The sequence below is a fragment of the Benincasa hispida genome, chromosome 2, assembly GCF_009727055.1.
Source record: "Benincasa hispida cultivar B227 chromosome 2, ASM972705v1, whole genome shotgun sequence".
NCBI lineage: Eukaryota > Viridiplantae > Streptophyta > Magnoliopsida > Cucurbitales > Cucurbitaceae > Benincasa > Benincasa hispida.
The window spans coordinates 19152620-19167398 of record NC_052350.1 but is presented as its reverse complement, the minus strand read 5'-3'; the positions used below and the strand labels follow the sequence as shown (position 1 = coordinate 19167398).

The 14779-nt window shown below is 35.1% G+C and overlaps 1 protein-coding gene across 3 annotated transcripts; it reads left to right on the top strand.

Annotated features, from left to right (window-relative positions):
- The first annotated feature begins 4927 nt into the window (after window positions 1-4927).
- On the top strand, window positions 4928-9291 carry LOC120071548 (two-component response regulator ARR12). 3 transcript variants are annotated; one of them, XM_039023876.1, is made up of 6 exons: window positions 4928-5477; window positions 5751-5903; window positions 6157-6558; window positions 6641-6717; window positions 6909-8150; window positions 8868-9291. In XM_039023876.1, the coding sequence occupies exons 1-6, from the start codon at window positions 5330-5332 to the stop codon at window positions 8937-8939; spliced, it is 2094 nt and encodes a 697-aa protein (XP_038879804.1). In that variant the 5' UTR covers window positions 4928-5329; the 3' UTR covers window positions 8940-9291. The 3 variants fall into 3 exon arrangements, with proteins under 3 accessions (XP_038879804.1, XP_038879806.1, XP_038879805.1); XM_039023878.1 differs by having other exon boundaries at window positions 8848-9291; XM_039023877.1 differs by lacking the exon at window positions 8868-9291 and adding an exon at window positions 8645-8819.
- The last annotated feature ends 5488 nt before the right edge of the window (window positions 9292-14779 follow it).

Here is a 14779-nt window from a genome sequence, read left to right as displayed (position 1 = left end):
TATAGATTAGTACGATTGATATATTCAATCTTTTACTTTCAAATAGGGACCATTTTGTCCATCCATTTCATATTTTTACTTTATTTTTTAGGGATCAAAATGACTATTTTATGAAAATTTAGGAACTAAAATAACCTAAAATTGAAAATTTAAAGACGAAAATATCATTTTAAAAATATATGATACAAAATGAATAGAAACCAAAAATACCAAACAACAAAATAATTTTTAAACCTATTGTTTAAGAAAAAGGGGATGGAGTTGGTTTGGTCCACAAGTATTGGGAAAGAGGGAGTTGAGACAGGGTGTTAATGTGTCACGAGAAAGGGAATCAATTGAAAAAATAAAAGGGAAAAAAAAAAACCAAATTGTTGAAAATGTCAAACCATTTCTTGGTTGTACTTAGCTGGCCTCAACCCCAAGTTGTCAAAACCCCATCCTCCCTTTTCTCCAACCTTATTTCAATCATTCATATATATTATCTATATATATATATTATATATTATATATATATAGCAATGATATAAAATCAAAATATATATTAATATTCTATTTTGGTCCATATACTATCAAAGACTTATTTACTTCTAGTTTCTAGACTTTTAAATGTCGTATTTTAGTGGTCTCATTTTTAGTTTCTAGACTTCCAAAGAATGAATTTTAACAGTCTTGTGCTATTAGATTTGTTATTTTTTAGTTTTCGAACTTTTAAATGTCGAATTTTAGTTCGTGTATTTTCAATAAATCTTAAATTTAGTTCCTATCACTAGTTTATTATTGATTTTTTTCCCAAAAAGTATTGTATTATTTATTAACAATTTAACTATAACTTTTAGAAATATATTCGTACATTGTATTTTATTCTTTTATTGTTATTATTTAACCAATTTCGGTGAAATATAACTTTGAGAGTCTAAATTTATGATCTATTGAAAGTACAAGTATTAAAATTGAACAAACTCTAAAGTATAAAGACTAAAGGGACAGTTGCAAATATAGATATTAAACCCAAAGTATTAGCAAATATAACATAATGTAAAAAAAAAATTTACAAATATAGCCAAATTTAAATAGTCTATGAGTGAAAGACCATATTATTGGTAGGAGTCTATCAGTGATAGACCATTTCACTAGTAAGAGTCTATCAACAATAGAAGTCTATCGGTGATAGGCTTGGCTATATTTGCAATTTTTTTTTTCAAATGATGTTATACACTTGATTATTATTCCTAAAAAAGCTACCAATTGTAATTACCTAAGACTAAATGATTTTTCAATCTTAAACATATTATTGAAATGTTCTATTGCATTCATCTTGTTGACTTCATAATGGGTTCATATTATGGCCATAAGTTGATCAACTCCTAAGATTTGTTATTAAAATAATCTTTATAAAGTTCAAGAAGGAGGACTTCTAACATATGATTTAGAAAAAAAGATCTGATAAATTTGGTTATAGCGTTCATATTGGAAAAGAAAAACTCCAAGTATAACTTAACTTGTTTAGGTACATTCCTTCGACTTAGAGATGAAAGAAGTACTCGGAAGAGGAAATCAACTTGGACATACTTCAATTAGTTAAAGTATATGTTTTCGACTAGGAGATCGAGTTTTTGAATTCCTCTCATCTTCAAATATTGTATTGAACTTAAAAAAAATATTTAGGGAGAGGTGGAAACTATTTTAATAAGCAATATAGACAAGTTGTTTTTGTTTGTCTCCTTTGAAGAAACTAGATGGCAACAATATAGTTAGTTTAACTGGTTGGAGTAGATGTAGGTAGCAATTACAACTTAAAAGTGTAAATTATAAGACATGATTGAGAGGGCTTTGGTGATGAAGTTGGTCAAAAGAGGGTGCTTTTCATATGTATATTGACATTTCCTTGTCTAACTTTATTTGTCACTTTCTTTGTTTTTCCAACTTTATTATATATTGTACTTATTTATTTCCAACTTTATTATACATTGTACTCATGCTTTCAATACATTATTATTCTCAAAAACTACGGGCAAAGAAAATTGACCATCCAAAATTTAGGTCATTTGTACAAAAGAAAAATAATCGATGTTGTACATTCCTAAAATTTAGTTTTTGAAGGTAGATTTATTTTCTGTAAATAATAAAAAGTTTAGTCTCTCAATTATATTAAATTTTTGTCGGAAAGGCCTCTAAACTTTAAAAAAAGGTTTAATAGGTCTCTTATTTTCAATTTTGTGTAAAAAAAGGTTCCTAGGCTTTAAATATGTCTAAAGTTTTTTAAACAATCAATTTTATATCAAATAGGCTCTAGCAATGTTCCATTTTTTTTGGAATTTTATACTTAATAGAATCCTAAACATTTCAGCTTTATATCTGTAAAATATGTCAAAAACATATTATACACAATTGAAATTTTAGGAACTTATTTGATATATGATAGTAAATTTAAAGACGTATTAAATACTTAATAAAGTTTTATAACACAATTTGATACAAACTTCAAAGTTTAAATACATATTAATAAAATTTTAATTACTAAATTGACACCAACATAGAATTTTAATAACCAAGGGTTGGTTTGATTAACGATTCAAATTGTGTTTTGTGTTTTCAAATTTACTAAGCTAAGTAAATATGTATTTGATAGACAACTTGATCCAAATAGTACAAATTCTAAAAGTTGTCATTGTATCTAAATTTTAAGTCTTAAATTTGAAAATATGGAATTCTCAAATCAATTTCTTAGAATTAAAATATGTATAATGTAGTGTATTATAAATTATAGAATATTACAAAATAATAATTATACAAAAAAAATTAACATAACAAGTGATCATAAATAAAATTAATAGTATTATATTTCCAATTAATATTTTGTAGGTAACTATAACTAGTTTTATGATTTATAAATATGGTATCAAACACATTTTAAACAATTGCTTAAATTAGAATTAATTTTTTTTATTCCTCATAAAACACATATTTAAAAATATGAAATACGATTATGTTTTAATTAAATAAATTGTTTTCAAATTCTCTATCAAACTAGTCTTAGGCTTCGTTTGGAAATGTTTTACTTTTAAAGTAATTGTTTGCCGTTGTACTTTTGGTAAATTTTAACTTAAACTTGAAAAGGTAGATTTGATTGTCTGGTAAATAAATAGAAAAACATCTCAATTTAGATATAATAACTAAAATAAATTTATATCAACTTTTTTTTTTTTGTAATTTAAAATTTTAAATAATTGTTTAGTATGATAAATTTTGTGTATTATAGATTAATTTTTAAATATTAAAAAAAATAACTTTATTTAAAAGAATCAATATGATATATTTTTAAAAAATTGATGCATTTAACTCATACGAAATAAAAAGTAGATTTGATTCCGTGAGAAATAGATAAATATAATTAAATATTAATTTTTCTTTTTTTTTTTAATGGCTTGTTGACACAAGTAAGCAAGGCCAATCGGAGTCTTAAAACACTTCCTCTGGTAAATTATTATTTAATTAAAAAAAAACACTATTTATCACCAAACAAAGGCTGCATTTGTTTCTGGGGTTAACATATAATTGGGATGGGGGCCCACATAGAATTAATGAAAAGCCAATAGAATCGTGGAACGTGGCAGTAGCTGACGTGTATCTGTAGACCTCGTGGTCCTGTCTCATTTTATACGTTTGTTACTTTTTAGTTATAAACAAATCCATTTACTGTACATAAAGGAATTTTCTAGCGCGTGATTTACACGTTCCAACTAATTTTTCTTATTCCCATTAATTATAGTAATTTTATCCCAGATTAACGCGACTCCTAATTAGAAAATAACGGCTAATTTCTATAAGGAAACAAACTACTTGCTATATCCTATTACTTGGAGAAATAAATTCTCCCATCCCACTTGTATATTCCAAAAAAGATATATATATCAAAGAGAAAAATTTATAAATAACTTTGAATTCATTAGTTGATATTAAATATTAGTTTGTTAAAAAAAATAAATATTAATTTATACCTCTAAACTTTAGATTTGTATCAATTAAAACTCAAACTAATAATTGTGTCAATCTACACTATATTTCAGGTTTCTTTCGACTAATATTTGCAAAACTTATAATTTTAGTCAATTAAACTCCTAAATCTTCATTAGCCAATCAATTTAGACCCTCCATTACCTTTGAAGATCATTCATACATTAATTCTCAAATGTGTGCATATTTCTTCATGTAGGTTTTACAAATAGATAATGAGAGTAAATGCATAGACGGTTCTCAAAGAAAATTTAGATTGAGAGTCGAAATTGATTTATTTATGAAATGTTAAGGGGTTTAATTGATGTAATTATAAATTTCACATGAGGTATAAATTAATACACTCATAAAAATTGAGGATTTAAATTGACATAATTATTAATTATGGGTTAAATTGATACAAAACTCGTTTAGAGGTATAAATTGATATTTTCTTTAAAAAAACAATAATCTTAGATGTTCATATTTCTCACAATAACAAGTTAGGTAATAGAATAGAAGAAGTTATTTACCTCAATTTCGATTTATTCACACGAAAAAAACATTAAAGGAATTAGCTTCTTATAATTATGATTTACCCAAAGAAAACAAATAGAGGAAAAAGATTACCTTTTAAGGCATCCATAATTACTAGATTCTAAAGAGGATTTGAAGAAGAAAAAAAATGGATGTTTTGAATTTGGACTAAGTTGCTGTTAAATATTCTGGCAAAATTGAATTAATGAGAGATTGGAATTTAATGGCATAGTAACAGTAGAATTTGATTATCCACAATGATCACATGGTGGATTACAACAGTAGAAAAATCACGACCGTTGATTTGACTGACTTTTTTCTGTGATGAATTAAGTTTGACTAAAATGGCCATTAGACTCCCACTGTGAAAAAAAAACCCAAAGTTCTTCCACTTTCTGCGTATATGGATGATGGAGAAAGAGAAAGTGGAACAGAGTTTACCTTAAAGCAATTATAATAAGACAACGGAGGAAAAAAGGAAGAAGGGTTTGGCTTAAAATACTCAAAAAGATTTCTGTTTTATTTGATTCAATTGAATTGAAAATTTGTTTTTTATTTTCTTCTTCCTTCCCTCTGTTTTGGGCTATCGCCATCATTGGCCATTTCTACAGCTTTCTTCACTTTCTGTAATCTCCTTCTTCTTCTCTTGCTTCCGCCCAATCAATTTCTTTCGCTAATCTCATCTGGGTTTTTGAGAAAAATTAAAAGGGGGCTCGGAAAACATTGTACCCACATCGAAAATTTCTCGATTTCTCTTTTTCTGTAAGATCTCAACCCCTTTTTTCTTCTCTCCTTCACCATGACCGTGGAGGATCATTCTGTTGTTGCAGTTGGTGATGATGGCGCCACTGATCATTTTCCTGTTGGGATGCGAGTTCTTGCTGTTGACGACGACCCTATTTGTCTCAAAGTACTTGAGTCTCTCCTCCGTAAATGCCAATATCATGGTTTGTTTTTCCTCTCATCTTATGTATTTCAGTTTTGATTCGTCCGTCTCTGTAATCTTAGAAAGTTTTCAAATCAATTTCTTCCTCTATTGGTGAAATTTTGGGAACAATTTGGGGGGTTTTGTGGTTTTGTGGTTTTGTTGACTAATGTTAGTGGGTTTCTTCTTAAATTGTGTGTTTTGGGATTTTGGGTGTTCAAGTCTTCCAAATGGTTCATTGTTAGTGATTTAGGTTGTGGGGTTTTTGTTTTGTTTCGTGTTCTACTTCCTGCAGTTACGACGACGAAGCAGTCCATTGAAGCTTTGAAGATGTTGAGAGAAAATAGAAACAAGTTTGATATGGTTATCAGTGATGTGAACATGCCTGATATGGATGGTTTCAAGCTTCTTGAGTTGGTGGGGCTTGAAATGGACCTACCTGTAATCAGTAAGCTTCTTTCTCATTATTTACGACATCCTATGTCTTTACTCTATCTTGTCGTGTTTTAGATACCAATGTACTGTTTAGGATCAGTTTGTTCTGTTTCTTCTTTTTTATGGTTGTGTTGCTGAATAGATGAAATTAATGTGGTCTCTTTATTGCCAGGATTTTTGAACAGCATTAATTGTCTTGTTCTTCATAGTAGTTGCTTTGGTTATTGACTTTTCATTTTTATGTTTATGTGTTTCTTCTTCCCTAGTGTTATCAGCACATAGTGATACTGAGCTTGTTATGAAGGGGATTGCGCACGGTGCATGTGACTATCTGTTAAAACCAGTTCGAATCGAGGAGTTGAAAAACATTTGGCAGCATGTGATTCGGAGAAAAAAGCTTGAACCGAAGGCAAAAAACAAGTTCCCTAGTCAAGATAAGGTTCGAAATGGAGGCCATGAAGGTGACCAAGGTTTCTCACCAACTAGTAATGCAGACAACGCAAAATTCAATAGGAAGCGGAAGGACCAAGATGATGATGAAGATGAAGAAGGAAAAGAGAATGGGCTTGATAATGATGACCCCTCGAACCAGAAAAAGCCTAGGGTAGTGTGGTCAGTTGAGTTACATCGTAAGTTCGTTTCAGCGGTTAATCAATTGGGTCTCGAAAGTAAGTTGGTGCTTGAAAGTTGAAACTATGTTAGTAAATTTGTGTTTCCCTAAATCTAATAATTTTCTTCACTCTTAATCAGAGGCTGTGCCCAAAAAAATCCTGGATCTGATGAATGTTGAAGGACTTACCAGAGAAAATGTGGCAAGTCATTTGCAGGCATGAATCCTCCCTTTCCTACACATCCCCAAATTACTCTAATTTAGCCGTAGCATGATATATGTAGAAACAGTCACAGAATAAAGAGGAAGATCGTTTACTTTAGTATTTTTTTACTTGATTGATTTATTTGTTTGCAATGATTTAACCAGAAAACATGATGAAAATAAGAGCGTTTGTGTGTATTGCAGAAATATAGGCTTTATCTGAAAAGAATCAGCAATGTGGCATCCCAACAAGCTAACATGGTTGCTACATTTGGGAGTAAAGATGGCACTTACATGCGCCTCGGTTCACTAGATGGATATGGAGAGTTACATGGCTTTGCAGGATCTGGGCGGCTTCCAAACTCTTCATTATCCTCTTATTCACCTGTTGGAATGCTTGGAAGATTGAACTCCCCGGCTGGAATGAGCCTGCGTGGAATCACTTCTTCTGGACTGATACAGCAAAGCTCCCAAAATTTGAACTGCGCCATTAATAGCCTTGGCAAGCTCCAACCAACTACTATGCTGCCTCCTAATCAAACTACTAATATGCTTCAAGGAATTCCAACGTCACTTGAGATCAGCCAGTTGCAACACAGCAAGTCCATCACTCCCATTGGGGACTTCAATTCAATGAATGAGACTTCCGCATTTGGAGTTCCCAGCAGTTTTTCTGAAACTAGAGCGAATATTGGAAATTCAACCTATTCGGTTTCTCCTGGCCCATTGATGTTACAAGGAACAATGGCAACATATGGAAATCAGACTTCCCTTAGAGTGGATCCGCTAAATGGAGAAACTTTTGACATAGACATAGGCGGTTCAAATTTTTTGGATCCTGAACCTTCTAATGGAAACTGGCAGGGAGCAGCACATTTGTCTAGATTCTCAGCAACTTCGTTGACCCCCAATGAAGCTTATCCCAATGATCAATTGCATGCAATGAACACGAGCATTTCTTCTGCCCCCTCAACGATTGGGAACATCTCGGTTGATTTTTCCTCTAGAAGTGCAGGTTCAGCTCCCTTACTGGATTCAAGAGACATGCAATGCCAGGCAAGGGTAGTTGGCAGCGTTATTCAAGCTATGAATACCATGCCAAAGCAGAGATGGGAAGAACATAAACATGATTACAATCGAAACGTGCAGCATAATCTTGGTGCAATCAATTCTCTTGTTTCTAACAATGGGACTCTAACCCCATTAAGCCAGAGTTTCAATCAGAATAGTCTAGTATGTGATGGAAAGGTCAGTTCATCTTTGATAGTCCCATCAAATGCTGCTCCACTGTCCTTCCCTGAACATAGTATGGTTGAAAAATTGGGTCGGAACACAAAGATGAATGTGGATGGAAACTACCTTTTGAATCAAACAAAGTCACCGGATGGATCAATTCAAGGCAGTTTCGAGTCCTTGGATCATATCATGAATTCGATGATCAAACAGGTATAGTCAAATTTCTTGCTAAATGTTTAGATACTGCATTCTGATGTGCCTTCAATTTTTCAATTTTTTTTCTAAGTTCCTTTTATATGAAAATTCTCCTCCCTGTTGAAATTGGCACCTGACATAATTATATATATAGACATTTCTTTCTTTCGAACGGTAATGTTGTTTCCCTAACCTCCTCTGTTATGGTTGAGTCAAATTGTTCCTTGCTGTTATAGTAATACAAATACAGATTGTCTTACTGCAATCTAGTTTGCCAAACATGGTAAACGGCAAAGATCCCATGTGATTTTTCTCTGTAGTGATATGAAAAACCAACATACCAATGTTCTACGTTTGGAGATAGCTAAACGTTCTCGTTTGATTGTAATTTGTAATCATTATCATACCAAGCAAAAGCCCTAATTAGTCTCTCACCATATGCAGATTAGTTGTCATCAGAAAATATCATCCAAGCATTAATTTTTTTTTTTTTTTTTTTTTTGCTCAAGCAAACTTGTATGCATCATAGACAGGTCAAGTTTCATGGGCCATTTGTTCATCAAATGCAGTAATCCTCGATTTTAGATCATGTTAGGCATTGCTCCTGATCACACATGAAGATTTTTCCTGGATGGATATTTTATCACCATTATTTTCGGTTTTAGACCGCTCTTTCTATATGTGTTGTGCATCTTTCCTGATCGAGTGACAGGATTCTGCAAAATGATTCAGGAACAAAATGAAATACCAGAAATGAATGGAGAATTTGGATTTGATCATTTCTCTTTAGGATCATGTATTTGAGATCTCTACCTGCTGACTGTTGGATGGAAACAAAGGCATTAACAGCAATTCAGTGATCCAAAGCAGTTCGTGTATGTACCATCATGTAATTCTTTGTCGGTTTGGTTTCTTTCTACAAGGCTCCATCTTTGTCTGTTCATCCATTTACTGATGCAAAACATCTGGTTTCGAGGTTGTTATAACGTAACAGCAGACAATGCCCCTCCTTTTCCTTGTTCATAAAATAATGACAGGACAACTTCAGTTTTCTCTTAACCTTTTTTCTTGTCCTTTGAGAAAGAAAGTTGCTTGAAATGTAACATGAGAAGCCTACTGTTTGATTAATTAATACAGATTTCCAATGCTTCATTCATTTGGGAAAGTTTGGAGGGGGCAACAATGGCAGTACAGACGGTTTCTCCACATGTTGGTTCAAGTTCAACAGAACTCATAATCTTTTTGAATCAATAAATTTCAGTTCATATCAACCCAAACGAACTGATATACAATAGTGTATTTGGATATTCGAGTTTAGATATTATGTACGTAATAATCATATATATATATATAAAAAGGTCGATCAAAGTGGAAAATGTAAGTTTTACTTCTGTCCCATCTCGGTTTAGCTCATGAGAAATTTTTTTCCCTCTCCATTCCTAGCTTAAATGAGATTTCTCTGTCCTAGAGCCATCTCCGTAGAAAGAATAGACATCCCTAGCAACAAACCATTCGTTTTTGCCCTCAGTTTACATGGATTAGGTGCTCAAGGAACCATCACTTGCTCTGCTGATTTTTGCATAGTTTGAAAGTAGAATTGCTCAATGGAAATACGAAAGAGTTCTTATTCTTGTCGTAGTCAAAGTCAAAGGTCCTGGAAAGGGGGACCAGTATGGTTTTTTTTACAGATGCAGAAGGGTTAACCTATTCTGTTCTTTTCTTTTTTGTGGCAGAGAGTTTATTAACGCTATTATCCAATTTATTCTGTAGCAAAAAACAAATATGCTTGACGTGGTTGTGCATATCAACATTCTTGTTGCCAATAAAATGAAACTTAAAAATGAAGAGAACAAAGAGAAAACAACATTTTCTCATTAAAAAAATACTTAGGTACATCTCGAGCATCATTTATCTTTTTGCATCCCATCAAATTGTCCAATCATAACTTGTTATGTGGTAAATTTTGCTTTTTCCTTTTTGAAATATTTTAATTTTGTTTAGATGTGAGTGGTGAAAAGAGATGAACAAACATGAGTAATGTCCGTGATGTACCCAAGTATTACTCTTTTCTCATTACATAACCAAAAAAGTTCCATCAAGAAAGCCATGGGAATAAACCTAAAAAAAAGATCTAGACAATTTGAAAAGAAATTATTCAAGGAGGCTGCTATATGACAGGAAGTTTTTCATTGATGAATATAGAAAGAGAGAAACTATAAAAGTATTTCAAATTTATATCTAGTAATTATTAGCAAACATGTAAATGCATTCAATTGTTATTATGAGACAATCAAATTATAGCAACATCATTGAAGGAATAATATTACTTACTCGAAGGCTACAATATTTTTTTCCACTGAGTAGAAAAAAAGTTTAAATTGAGAATTTTATCCCTATGATTTGGAAAAAGTTAGAATTTTGTCTCAATTGTTTTAAAAGTTAGAATTTTGTCCTTGCAATTTTCAATGGTTCATAATCATTGAAAACCCATATATTTGGTTCAATCCTTGATTTTTCTCAAAATCGGACTGAACCGAAACATTCACACACCCACCCAGCAGCAAAAGGTGGATACAACTTAGTTTGTTCTAGAAACCACTAATTCAAATGTAGAAGTTTCAACTTTTATCTCGAATCATTGGGCCATATGGGTGTCACAATCGAAAACTTTCGAATATGGGACGGGTGATTGTGCAACACTTGCTCTAATCCAGTGAGCAAGTCAGCCGTGTAAAAATCAAAAGTCGCGGATAGTGCCGGTATATGATGTAACCTCCTGATAGACCCTCTATATTTAGAAAATATGAAAGAAGAATTAACAAGAAAAATAGGAGGGGGTATAGATGTAAATGAGGAAGAGAATATAGGTAGTTAGAGGGGAGTGAAAAGTGGGAACCACTATGGGGGAAAATCTGTTATTGTTGTTGTTGAATTAGTATAAAGCATGAGGTAGGGGAGAGGGATGGATATAGAAGTTTTATTTTGAATTAAGTTTGCGAGCTTGTAAGGGAGGAAGTCTCAGTTTTCTAGGCTAATTTGAGCCAACAATAAATAGATAACCGAGTTCTTACCAATTTGGTATCAGAGCCGTCTTTCTTGGGAAGGGTATGGTGAAGAAGATGGAGGCAAGATTATCAGCAGTGCAAGAGCAACTTACCTTACTACAAGTAAGGATGGAAAATAGAATGGATCAACGATTTGGGGAGATGCAACAAGTTACCGAGAATGTTATGGCAACTAAGATTGAAGCTCTGGGAGAGACATTGGAGCAGAAAATGATTCGCACATTGGAGGTATGGTCGAAGAAGTCGAAAACACTCAAGGAGGGCAAATCGGGTTCATCTGAAAAGATAGTGACGGACAGAGAGAAACAGCCGGTGAAAGAAGGTGACGGGGAGAAGAGAGAGGTACCGTTGTTTGATATGAGATTGAGAAAGCTAGAAATCTCTATATTCAAAGGGGAAATAGAGGAAGGCCCGATGGGCTGGTTTTAAGGGTTGAAAGGTATTTCGTGGTCAATCGTTTATCGGAGAAGGATAAAATCGAAGCAGCGATACTATGTTTGGAAGGGGAAGCTCTGGAATGGCATCAGTGGGAAGAGGAGAGGACGCTGATGAATACTTGGGTGAAGTTCAAAGAACAGCTCTTGCTACGCTTTCTACCGGTCAAAGAAGAAGATTGGAGAGCCACTATCGAGACCATTGAAGGATCTTTCAGATGAAACATTGGAAAGAAAATTCGTCAGCGAGCTGAAGGAAGACATCCAAATCGAGATGAGAATGTTTAAACTAATTGGGCTGAAGGAGAAGATGAGGATGGCCCAGATCATCGAAGATACGGAAGAAGCCCGAAGAAAGAAATAGGGCGGAGGAGGCCCAAGCCCATCGAAATCCACTGGTACGTCTTATAACTCGGGCCTCAATACCACCACGGGTCAAACCGACCATATCCCAAACCAACACACGCAATCGATAGCCCGAACAATTTCTCTCAACCCGACTCATAGCGGAGGTATGTCTTTTAACTCGGTCACACTGAAGGATGTAAATGGGAGATCGTTCATGGCCGGTGCATTCAAACAGTTGTCTGACAGTGAGATGTAAAATCGGAAGGACAAAGGACTGTGCTATCGTTGTGACGAGAAGTATACCCCAGGGCATCGTTGCAAGAGAAAAGAATTAAGCAATCTGCTGCACCATGACAATGAAAGGGATGAAGAGACGAATGACGTAGGGGAAGAACCAGGCGAAGTTGATATTCCAACAGCCACTACTTTGGAATCCATGGTAGTTGAGACTACCGAACACGAAGCGGCGGAGCTTTCCCTCAATTCTTTGGCAGGAATTGACTCGCCCTGAACAATTAAGGTCAAGGGGGCTATCAGGGATAAGGATGTGATCATCCTCATTGACAGTGGAGCATCCCACAACTTCATTGATAGAGAGTTGGTAACGACTCTGAAATTACCACAAACGCCCACGACAAGCCATGGAATTATGTTGGGAACAGGATCCTCAGTTCGGACGACTGGTATCTGCAAAGGGGTAATTCTTAACCTTCCTAACCTCACAATTATTAATGATTTCTTCCCTTTACCCTTAGGCAGCGCCGATGTAGTATTGGGAGTACAGTGGTTGATGACACTAGGACGAGTTGAATGCAATTGGAGCACATCGGAAATGGATTTTCAAATCAGAGATTGGCAGGTGCAATTGAAGGGAGATCGCAGTTTGATGAAGACCCAAATATCCCTCAAATTGATGATGAAACTGGTCAGGGAAGAAGGCCAAGGCATATTGCTTGGGTTGAATTCTCTTCTGACCACAGTAGGGGAAGACAGAGGCCGAACAGGGGGAGGAAGTGATCCAGAAATCCGGGAAGTTCTGAAGAGATACCAGTCGGTATTTCAAACAGTAGAAGGGTTACCTCTAGTACGACACCACGAGCACCATATTGAACTAAAACCAGGGGCTGGACCGGTGAATGTCAGACCATACAGGTACCCTCAGTTCCAGAAAGATGAGATCGAGAAATTGGTAGAAGAAATGCTCACTGCTGGGATTATCCAACCAATTGTAAGCCCGTTCTCCAGTCCTGTATTATTAGTTAAGAAGAAGGATGGGAGCTGGAGATTTTTTGTCGACTATAGAGCCTTGAACCAAGCCACGGTATCGGATAACTTCCCCATTCTAATGGTCGATGAACTTCTTGACGAATTGGCTAGAGCACAAATCTTCTCCAAAATCGATTTAAAATCTGGTTACCACCAAATTCGAGTGGCACCCTTAGACGTCCACAAAACGGCATTCCGCACTCATGAAGGCCACTACGAGTTTTTAGTCATGCCATTCGGATTAAGGAACACCCCATCAACGTTCCAATTGGTAATGAATGAACTCTTACACCCATATTTACGAAAATTTGTATTGGTGTTCTTCGATGATATCCTAATTTACAATTTTTCACTATGTGATCATGTGCGCCATTTGTCCCTGGTGTTACAAGCGTTGGAAGATAATCAATTTATGGCCAACCTCAAGAAATGTACCTTCGCGGCCAATCAATTTGACTACTTGGGCCACATAATATCTACTGAAGGAGTGGCTACTAATCCCTCAAAGATTGAGGCTATGCTGCAATGGCCCACCCCAACCACAGTGAAGCAATTAAGGGTATTTTTGGGGCTGACCAGATAATATTGCAAGTTTGTTATTTACTACGGTTCCATTGCCTTCCCATTGACACAGCAGCTTAAGAAGGATAAGTTATAATGGAACGAGGATGCGCAGGAGGCTTTCGAGACATTGAAGCAAAGAATGGCTCAACTCCCCACCCTCAAGCTCCCTGATTTCAACCAAGTATTCATAGTGGAAACAGACGCGTCAGGAGTAGGAGTTGGGGCAGTATTGATGCAAGAAGGACAGCCAGTAGCCTACTTCAGCAAAGCTCTCCCACCAATACATCGCCTCAAGGCCGCATATGAACGAGAACTAATTGCCATAGTCATGGCTGTGCAGAAATGGAGGCTCTATCTCTTGGGGAGGAAGTTCATCGTGCGGGTGGATAAAAAAAAGCCTCAAATTTCTGTTGGAACAATGCATCATCGCAGGGGAGTATCAGAAATGGGTGGCCAAGTTGATCGGGTATGATTTTGACATCGAATACAAGAAGGGACTGGAAAACTCAGCTGTTGATGACCTGTTTAGATTGCCTACCACGATGGAAATGACTATGCTGAGCGTGATTAACTCACTTAATCCAGCAATATTTGCTAGTCAAGTCGAGCAAGACCCGGAGCTACAAGATATTTAGAATGACATTCGATCGGGACAGCCGCACCCCCAAGGTTATTCACTTCAAGGAGACCTTCTGCTATACAAGCAATGGATTGCACTGCCACCACAATCACCAACCATACCCTTATTGCTACAAGAATTCCACAATAATCCAATCGGAGGACACAATGGGTAGTTAAGATGTACCAATGGCTGAAGAAAGAGTTTTTCTGGAAAGGCATGAAAGCACGGGTAAGAGCCTTCGTAGGAGACTGCTCGGTTTGTCAGCAAGCTAAATATTTATCACTAGCCTCCACCGGATTGCTACACCTACTGCCTATATCAGAGCTGACTTGGGAAGATATCAAC